This window comes from Elephantulus edwardii, unplaced genomic scaffold (assembly GCF_000299155.1).
Source record: "Elephantulus edwardii isolate Elephantulus edwardi_28Jun2011 unplaced genomic scaffold, EleEdw1.0 scaffold00005, whole genome shotgun sequence".
Lineage (NCBI taxonomy): Eukaryota > Metazoa > Chordata > Mammalia > Macroscelidea > Macroscelididae > Elephantulus > Elephantulus edwardii.
The window spans coordinates 20,728,295-20,738,532 of NW_006399755.1; the positions used below are offsets into that span (position 1 = coordinate 20,728,295).

At 38.9% G+C, this 10,238-nt stretch overlaps 1 protein-coding gene across 1 annotated transcript in view; it reads right to left on the reverse strand.

The window, feature by feature from the left end:
- Positions 1-10,238, reverse strand: part of LOC102855669 (cytochrome P450 2J2-like) — a 41,851-nt gene that overhangs the window by 17,717 nt on the left and 13,896 nt on the right. Inside the window, exon 2 of the mRNA XM_006879742.1 lies at positions 3,418-3,580. Coding sequence (XP_006879804.1) covers positions 3,418-3,580 — 163 coding nt within the window. The remainder of the gene's footprint in view (positions 1-3,417; positions 3,581-10,238) is intronic.

Consider the following 10,238-nt stretch of genomic DNA (forward strand, 5'->3'; position numbering starts at 1 on the left):
GGAGAGGTCCCTAACCGCAGACTTTCCCATCGCGATACATTTTTTTATTTCCTGGCAACTGGTGCCAAGAGTGTTGACCGTGGAGCCGAGCAAATTGAAGCTGTGAACAATCTCAATCTCTTCGCCATCCATCCTGATGCTACCGATTGGTCCAGTATATATGGTTAAAATCCACGAGCTGCTCCACAGGAGAAGGATGAGCATCTCGCTGCCTCTGAAAACCTGCTGGACCATCAGCTCTGAGTCAGTTCCGAGTTGATGATACACTGAGAATAATTTAGTATAGTATGGTATGGCATGGTATGATATGATATATGATAGAATTAATATAATATGATAGAATTATTATAATAAATAGAATAGAATTAATATAAATATGTGGTAAGAATCACTGGAGAAGCTCTGTATCAGCTGTGAAAACTAGGCCAGGTGCTCCTTGTGGAACAGACCATCAACTATCCTATGCAAGTTCAAAGTAAATCTAAAGAAAATAAAAAGAAATTCACAAGTACCAAAATTTTACCTTGAATCTACTCCACCTGAATTTAAAAACCATCGCAGGAAAGGTTTGCAATCTTGAGCACTACTAATGGCGAAGACCAGATGAGCTGTGGAGGATATCAAGAATAGCATCCATGAAGAATGCAAAAGGTCATTACAAAGACAGAAGGGGAAGATCAAAATGGGTATCAGAAGACCCTCTTAATATTGTAATAGGGCACCAACAATCCAAAGCTAAGGAAAGGATTTAGGAAATTAAGAAGATGAACAGAAGATTACAAAGAGCAGCTCCTGAAGACAAGCAAAGTACTATAATGAACTACGCAAAGAGCTGGAGTTGGAAAATCAAAAGGAATGAACTCTCTGGGATTTCTTAAGCTTGAAGGAATTGAAGAACAAATTCAAACCTCAAGGAGACTATGAAAGAATATCAAATGATCGAGGAAGCATTAAAAGAAGATGGAAGGAGTTCACAGAATCACATACCAAAACGAATGAGCTGACACAGATGAATTTTATTATTTAAAATATAGATATTTTTTATACTGGTTTACTTACAAAGTTTGTATACATTGTTTTTCACATCAGATCTTTCCCATTTCCTTTACCCAACCCTTCCTCCACCCATCAAATTATACGACCCCATGATTAATCACCTCCACCCCCTCCCCGCCCATCTTCATCATCCTCATCCCTCTGCTCCCACCATCTGCCTCACCACCCCCTGAAGATCCTCATGCTCATTGTGCAGTAATGGCTTATTGCACAATAATGGTTTTATACTGTATTTGTCCTTATGTGACTGAGTTAGTTCACTTAGCATAATGTTTTCCAGGGCCTCTCAAGTTAAGTAGTAATTTATAAAATCATTGCTCCTGCATGCTGCATAGGATTCCATCATGTGAATGAACCATAATTTATCAATATGTTTGATTGTGGCTGGAAATTTGGGTTGTTTCCATGTTCTTGCTATGGTGAACAATGCTACTACTATGAACATTGGTGTACAAGTCTCCATTTGTGCCTCAGTTCTCATTTTCTTGGGGTATATTTCAAGCAGTGGAATAGCTGGGTTATATGGAATTTCTATGTTCACCTTTATGAGGAAATTTCAAACTGCCTTCCAGAGTGATTGTTCCATTTTACAATCCCACCAACAATGTATAAGAGTTCCTGATTTGCCTCTGTTGGTCATCAAATATCTTCCTCTGTAAAAGGTCTTTGTATGCATTTTTCCCAGTTTTGTGGACTCTTAAAATTTTATTTTATTTTTTGCCTATTTTGTACTTGTGTTATCAGTCTTTTTTCTTGTGAAGGTTCAACATAGAAAAATGTAATTGAAACAACATATAACCAAGAGGCAATGATAATGAAGGAACTGGCCAAAAACAAGGGTCTAGGAATTGATGACATACCAATTTATTTTAAAAACATATTTTATTAGACATATTAAAACAACAACAACAAACTACAAACAGATGTAGCTCTGGATGTGCTTACCAGGTTGTGCCAAGAAGTTTGGAGGACAACCTTCTGGTTAACTGATTTAAAGAGATCCATATTTATTCCTAGTCCCAACAAACAGTAACCTGACAAAGTGTGAAAATTATCAAACAATATCACTTATATCACATACAACCAAGATCCTGCTGATGATTATTTAAAAAAATTACTGGAACACCACATCTATAGAGAACTGCTTGAAACACAAACTGGGTTTAAAAGAGGTTGTAGCACTAGGGACATCTAACCAACATTACTTGGATCTTGGCTGAAAACAGAGTGGACCAGAGGAATGTCTATCTGTGTTTCGTTGACAATGCAAAGGCATTTTTGACTGTGGAGCACAACAGACTGTGGCTAACCTTGAAGAGAATGGGAACCTCTTACTTGCCCTCCAGCGGGTTTTCAGAGGCAGTAAATCTGAAGGAAGGAGAAGGTGCATCCTTCTCTCATGGAGCTGTTGATGGATTCAAACTGCAAGCCTTTGGCATTGCAGTGCAGCTTCTTACCACTAGGTCATCATAGCTCACACTGGGGAGCATTTTTTTTGGGGGGGGAAGGTATTTTTGGTACAAGAATGAATAGGTTGGGAGTTTTAATGTAAATTTTCAAATGTTTACATCTTTTAAACAGTAATAACATAAAATGTTCTTGCTAGCTTTTTCTGATGTGCCTCAGGCTATGATAGACTAGAAATTTCGAGATATCCTTAAGATCATCCTTAAAAGACACCATTAAGATCTTAATGATGAAGCATAAGGAGCTGAAGGCAAGGAGGAAGAAGCAGATGATCTTTCTTCATTCCTTTTCTGTGCACAAGAAGTTTGGAATGGGGGAGCAGGGTGAGAGAATGTGTTACCTCTCCTTGTGCTATCATGAAGTGGCTGTTGTTGTGTGCTATTGAGTCGAAAAACTCATAGCTGACCCTCCAGTGGATTTTCAGAGGTGGTAAATCACATGGAAAAAGAATGCCCATTAACTATCAAAGATCCAGAGTGAGTTTCTAAAGAAGGTGCAGCTTTTTCCAGATACCTGACCGTACAGCTGAAGATGCCAAATCCTCACATCAAAATCAAACAATAACAACAACTTGTTGCAGCTGAGTCAGAAGTGACTCCTAGCTGATCCTTTAGTGGGTTTTCAGAGGCTGTAACTTGCATGGAAGGAGACTGCACATCTTTCCTGGGGAGAAGCTGGTGTATTTGAACTACATGCCATTGGGTTAGCAATGCAGTTCCCTTCACATCTTAACAGCAGGTGCATTAACTTGAGAACCATGGACATGGATCATCATTCAATGGTAGGAATTGATAATAAACCTGATCTCTGACAGTGTTCAAGAAGTAAGGCTCAGAAAGACACTTAACAGCCTAAAAAGCATCAAACACACATTCCATTAGTCAAGAAACTTACCATGTTTCTTAAAGATGCGCTCTTGGAGAGGCATTATGGGGCGGTTCACAACACGGTGGTCAGGGTTTGCAAGGATTTCTTTGATTAAGGGCAATCCAGTTACGATAACGTTGCGTACACGCCCAATATCCATACTTATCATGTTTCCATATTTGTTCACAAGCTGAAAAAGAGTTAGCTGCAGTTGAATACACAAATATCAGCTATAAAGAGAAAAAAAAACCTCAATGAGATGGATTGACAGTAATTACAACATTGGGTATAAAGGGTTGCACAGATGGTGAGGATGAAGTAAAAGATGGGACACAAGTTGACATTCACACACTCATGTTTATCATTGTATTAGTTATTATAGCAAAGTACTGGAAACAAAGTGTTCATCAACGGCTAAAGAGGCTGCTGTACTCATACAATGGAGTACTACTACGGTGGTACATTTACACAGTGGAATATTATGCATCACTAAAAGCTATGAAGGCTTCATGAACTGTTACACAACATGAATGAATCTAAAACAAATTTTGCTGAGAAATAGAAGTCAGTCACAAAGGGTCTCTTGTAAGACCACTATTATTAAAAGCTAAGGAAAGTTCAACACATGTAGAATCATTCTTGGGAGGAAAAGGCATATCAGTGATTACAAAGGGGCTACAGGGAATTATTGCTCAAGTTCCTGTTTAGGGTGATAAAAAATTTTAGACTTGGAAAGAAAATACAGAGTTTTGTTTTGTTTTTTCTATTGTTTTGTTTTTAAAAAAACAAAACCAAACCTAAAACAACAAATAAATGATCTACAGGGCACACAATGTGATAGGTGGAGTATTAACAATGAAAACAGACTCCCTGCCCAGGTCTTTTGTTAGCAACACGCAGCAAGACTGCATCTGACAGTCTTTGATGTGGGAAATGCTGGTACAATCCAAACAGACGTACAGGGAGGTCTGCTTTGTAGATTTTCAGTTTGAAGCTGATCCAGGCAAGTGCTGTGATGTTTTCAAGATGTTGGCTTTTTTCCTTGAGGTCACTTTCCCAGTTCACAGTAACTGGTGATCCACATGACTAAGAGAATGTAGGGTTGGTGGGAGAAGCACTTTCCTTACTGCATGTTACTCCGTGTTGATCTGTTTGATTCTACCTTATCAGCAATTCCATCTCCCACCGTCAACCCCACCACTGGCTATCTTCTCCATAATTCACAGTGCCTCAAAGCTGACTGGGGAAAAAAATGAGGTGAGAGGATTATAGAAAAATATATATTATGCAAATTCTAGTCAAAATAGAGGCATATTTGGTAGATTTTTAGAGTGGCTATTATAGCAATATGAAATTAGTAGTATTCAGAGCAAAGAAAATCACCAGGTGAATTCAACCATAAAAAAAAACACTCACTCATTGTCATCAAGTGAGAACTGACTCACAGTCGACCCTTCATTGGGGTTCTGAAGCTGTACATAGCATGTGAGGAATTGGTTCATCTTTCTCCACTGGAGCTGCATGTAGATTTGAACCAATAAAGGAGCTCTGTCTTTGATTAGCAGCATAACTCCTTACGTTCTGTGTCACCAAAGCTCCCTCAAGAAGACATAACAGTCTTAAAAGTTTATGATCCAAAGAATAGATTTGCAAAATACTTTAAGAAAAAAACTCACAACTAAAGGAAGAACTAGGTAAATCTATATGGTTTAAGACTTCAATAATCTTCTCTTAATAATTAATCAAATACGTAGATAGAGGAAAAACAAACAAATAAAAGAATTAAACTATTGCATTCCCCAGCAGGATCTAATTGTCATTAAAAACACCCTGATCAACAAAGGGAAAATACACATGCAAGTCACAAAAATCTACTGTCATCACTTGACTCTGGTAATCTTGGAGATTTGTTTTAATTTTATTTAGCTTTGGCTTGAACTTGCACATGAGTAGTCAATAATCTGTTCCATAATCAGCACCTGACCTAGTTTTCATGGCTGATATTGAGCTTCTCCAAGATTCTTTCCACAAATATAAGCAACTCAATTTTTCTGAGAGTACAGTTTGATGTAAGTAATGATTCCTGAGTGATTATATCCACCGATGTAATCACTCTGACTCCTGCATGAGAACCATCAGGTGAGGTTCATGTGTATTGTTACAATTTGTGTTCCTTAAAAGAAGTGTTTGCCATGATTAAAGCACTGATTGTACAAAATCCTGCCATTCTATCTCCAGCCTCATTTCAGTCCCCAAGTCCATATTTTCTGACTACTGATCCTTCTTCCTTGTTCTCAACTTTTGCATTCCAGTGACCCATTGTTATTAAGGCATCTTGGTTTGTATGTTCAATTGATTTCCTTCCACAGTAGTTGACAGAAATTGTCTATTTCCTCCTCTTTTACTCTGGTTATTGGTGCATGTATTTGAGTGACAGAAGTATTAACAGGTCTTCCTTGTATGTATATGGATATTATCCTTTCACTTACTACATTGTATTTCAAGACAGATCTAGAAATGGCCTTTTTAACTGTGCAATTAGAGAAACAAATGCCACCCCGTTTTTCCTCACCTTTCCGTTTCTGGCATAGTAGATCATGTGATTGTTTTATTCAAAATGTCTCATGCCAATCTGTCTCATTTGACCACTGTCTAGTATGCCAATATTTATGTGCTCTTTTTCAATATTTATGAGCTCTGGTGGCCTAGAGGCAAGACACTGCACTGTAAATCTGAAGGCACATGGATAGAGGCCACCAGCTACTCCAAGGAGGATGGGTAATCTCCTCCCATGTGATTAACTGCCTCTGAAAACCTGCTGGAGGGTCAGCTATGGGTTGGCGACGACTCTACGATACACACAACAACAACAACATTTCTTCCTCAAAAATGTTCAATTTTCCTCAGTTTCCTTCTCACATTCCAAGTTTCATTCACTAGTGTCTGCTTGCAACTGCTCTTCCTCCTTTGTGCTTCCCAATACAAGGCCTCAGCTTCTGGTGCCATATCTGCTAGTCTACCTTAAGTGTGTTCTACTGTACATAGAGTTTTGGAAGGCCTGTTTTTTCAGAAGTGGATAACCAATCCAGCAAATCCACAAAAGCCAAAATTTGACCTTGAGTGTATCCCACCTTAATTTAATAACCATCTCAAGAAAAGGTTTGAGGCCTTGAATACTAATGAATGAAGACTGGAAAAGCTGTGTGAGTATATCAAGAACATCAACCATGAAGAATGCAAAAGGCAATTACAAAGAGAGAGGAGGAAGAAAAGACCAAGATAGATGTAAGAATACCCTGCAGAGATAGTACTAGGACATCGAGAAGTCAAAGCAAAGAGAAGTAGTCAGAAAGTTAAGGAGATAAACAGAAGATTTAAAAAGGCAGCTCTGGAAGACTAAACAAAATATTATAACAAAATGTGCAAAGAGCTGGAGTTGGAAAATCAAAAGGGACAAACTCAGCATCTCTTAAGCTGAAGGAACTGAAGAACAAATTCAAGCCTTTAGTTGCAATATTTAAGGATGCTATGAGCAGAATATTGAATGATCCAGGAAGCCTCAAAAGAGTATGGAAGAAGTATACAGAGTCACTATATTAAAAATAATTCTCTGACACAAAATACTTCCATGAAATAACATATGATCGAGAGGCAATGGTGGTAAAGGAGGAAGTCAAGCTGCTGTGAAGGAATAGGCAATTAAACAAGGCTCCAGGAATTGATGGCATACCAACTGACATATTCCATAAAACAGATTCTGCCCCAGGGGTGCTCACCTGGTCGTGCCAAGAAATCTGGAGGACAACTACCTGGCCAGGTGACTGGGAGAGATCCATATTTATTCCTATTCCCCCAAAAAGGTGATCTGACAGAGTATACAAAGTTTTGAACAATATCACTATCACATGCCAAAAAAATCCTGCTGGATATTATTAAAATACAAAAACAAAAAACAAACAAACAAACAAAAACAACTCCAACCCAACTGGAACAGTATATTGACAGAAAACTAGCAGAAATACAAGCTGGGTTTAGAAGACATTGTAACACTGGAGATATTATTGCTATTGACAGATGGATCTTGGCTGAAAGAAACGAGTACCAGAGAAAGATCATTAATTATGTAAAGGCTGTTTCAGATCTTGGCTGAAAGCAGAGAATTACCAGAAGAATGTCTATCTGTGTTTCATTGACCATGCAAAGGCATTTTTACTGTGTGGATTATAACAAATTCTGGCTAACATTGAGAAGAATGTGAATCCCAGAACACCTGATTATGCTCATTCAAAATCTATTCTTGGACCAGAAAGCAGTTGTCAGAACAGAGCAAGGAATCACTGCCTATCTAAAAAATCAGGAAAGAAGTATGTTAGCCTGTCTTCATATCTTTCAATTTATATGTGGAACAGATCATTCAGGAGGTTAAGCTTTATGAGTAGGAATGTGGCATCAGGATTGGAGAAAGACTCATCAACAATCCCTATTATGCAGATGATACTACCTAAATTGCTGAAACTGAGGAAACTCTGAAGCATTTGCTGCAGAAGGTCAAGTACTACAGTCTCCAATGTGGACTGAAGCTCAACGTCAAGAAAACAAAGATTCTCACCTCTAGACCAATTGGCAGCACCATGATAGATGAAGAGACTGAAATTGTTAGCATCAGCTTGCTCAGTTCCACAATCAACATACTTGGCACCAGCAGTCTTAGGAAATCAAAGGCAGAATTGCACTGGGAAAATCTACTATCAGGAACCTCTGCAGAGCGCTGAAGAGCAATGATGTTAGTCTAGAGACTAAGGTGCACCTGATCCAGTCCATGGTTTTTGCAATTATTTGCTATGCATCAAAGAGCTGGGCAATGACTAAGGATGATGGAAGAAGGATTGATGTCTTGAAGATCTTGCTCCGGAGAAGAGTATTAACCATTCAATGGACTGCCAAGAGAACAACAGCTATGTCCTGGAGATGGTGAAACCAAGTTGCTTATTAGAAGCAAGGATTTTGAAGCTCTGTCTCACATATTTTGATACATTGTCAGGAGGGCCCAGCCCTTGCAGAAGGACATCATGCTTGGAAGGATAGATGAACAGCACAGGAAAGGAAGAAGACTCTGGATGAGATAGATTGACACAGTAACTCTTACAGTGCAGATAGATGTGTTGGAGAGAGTGAGATTGGCTCAAGATAGGGTAGAGTTCAGAGCTATTGTGCATAAGGTCATCATGAGTCACAGGTGACTTGGTGGTACATAATAACAACACAACAATCTCCTATTGATGCTTATAAATCATTAAGAAGGAGATTGCGGGGATGGGGAAGGGATAGGAAAAAAATTAATGGGCACTTGAAAAGATAGTGTTATAGTAGATACAAATAAATGGTGGTTGATTGTGTAAAATACAGAGTATATGAATGGTTCTATGGATGAATGCGTAGAACACAATGTTCACGACTGAAATACAAGATAATCAAACTACTTAATGAAAACTAAAAAAAGGGAAAGAGGGAGGGGTGGGAAAGGAGGAAGTAGAGATGATCACTGTGATGGTGGAGTTAAGTAGGGGAGAGACAGAGTTGGGGAGAATCAGTAGAGTATTGGGAAGATGTGAGATAAAAGCTATGGATATAGGTGGTAGTTTACTGTATGTATGAAGTACAATGTGTATTAGGGACTCTGTGGGGCACACTGTACATGGATAAAGTGTAGTAAAAAGGGTGGTTATATGCAAAGAATTTTTTTTTAAAGTTGGAGGTGATTGGGAAAAAAAAAAGCATACCATAAATGAACGCTGGATATTGCAGATTTAGAAAGCTTGTATTAGCAATTCTTAATATGGAGTACTAAAGTGGAAGATCTGCATTGGAAATAAGTTTGTTAAAAGCAGAATCTCCAAGTTGAGGTTGAGACTTGGTTCAAGGTCAAAGATTGACTCCCACCCAGCACTCTGAGGAGATTTGCACTGGAATGGATTAGTGGACCCACACTGGACTTTTGAAGAGATTCACATTTGGAAAAAAGAGCAAAAAAGAAAGGAGAGTGGGAAAAAGAATAAAAGGAAAAGAAGAGACTATCTTTTTAAAACTAGAACAAGCTGTTTGGCTTCAGAGGCAAGATAAAGTTGGAACCTATTAGACCCCACCTCCAAGACTTGAGGTTGAAATATGCTTACTCATATTGCAATCACTAGGACCCACAGGAGTAGAAGTAGGAGGTATACAACCACCGAGAAACAGGCTGAGCTTGTATTGTACATCTTCCTTCAGTGCTGTCCATTTAGCACGCACAGATGCGTGGGTGAGCAAGGAAGGGTTGTTGGCTTGGGGAGTAAGGAGTCACATGGACCCTTGGACTGTTGACTTGTCCCTATGTGGGCACTAGGGTTGAGTGAGGAGACAAACAGGCTTGTAGCACAGAAAGAAGTGTAGACACGTGAGCTTGCAGTTGATGGCCATTTAAACCTAGGCACACATGGCTGGGGATGAGTTGACCAGAACAAACCAGAAGAAAAGACGATCCATCTTGCAAACTGGGATTGACTGGTGCAGCCTGCTGATTTGCTCTGGACTTATGGGGACAGACACTCAAAGTTTCTGAGTTGAACAGAGGATCCTTCAGAAAAAGGGACATGCTTGCTTTGATAGGGATGGGCAAATCAGCAAATGGCTGTCTAAAAGGGGGATATAAGGGCATGAGGCATGAAGTTGCTGGTATACATACACTCTTTAACAAAAGTGGTTGTTGATGAATGACTAGAAACCCTGCCTCTGTAAACGTTCATTATAATTTTTTTTAAAAAGTAGTTGTTGGTAGAATGACTATAAGGGAGGGGAAAAATGTCAAAATA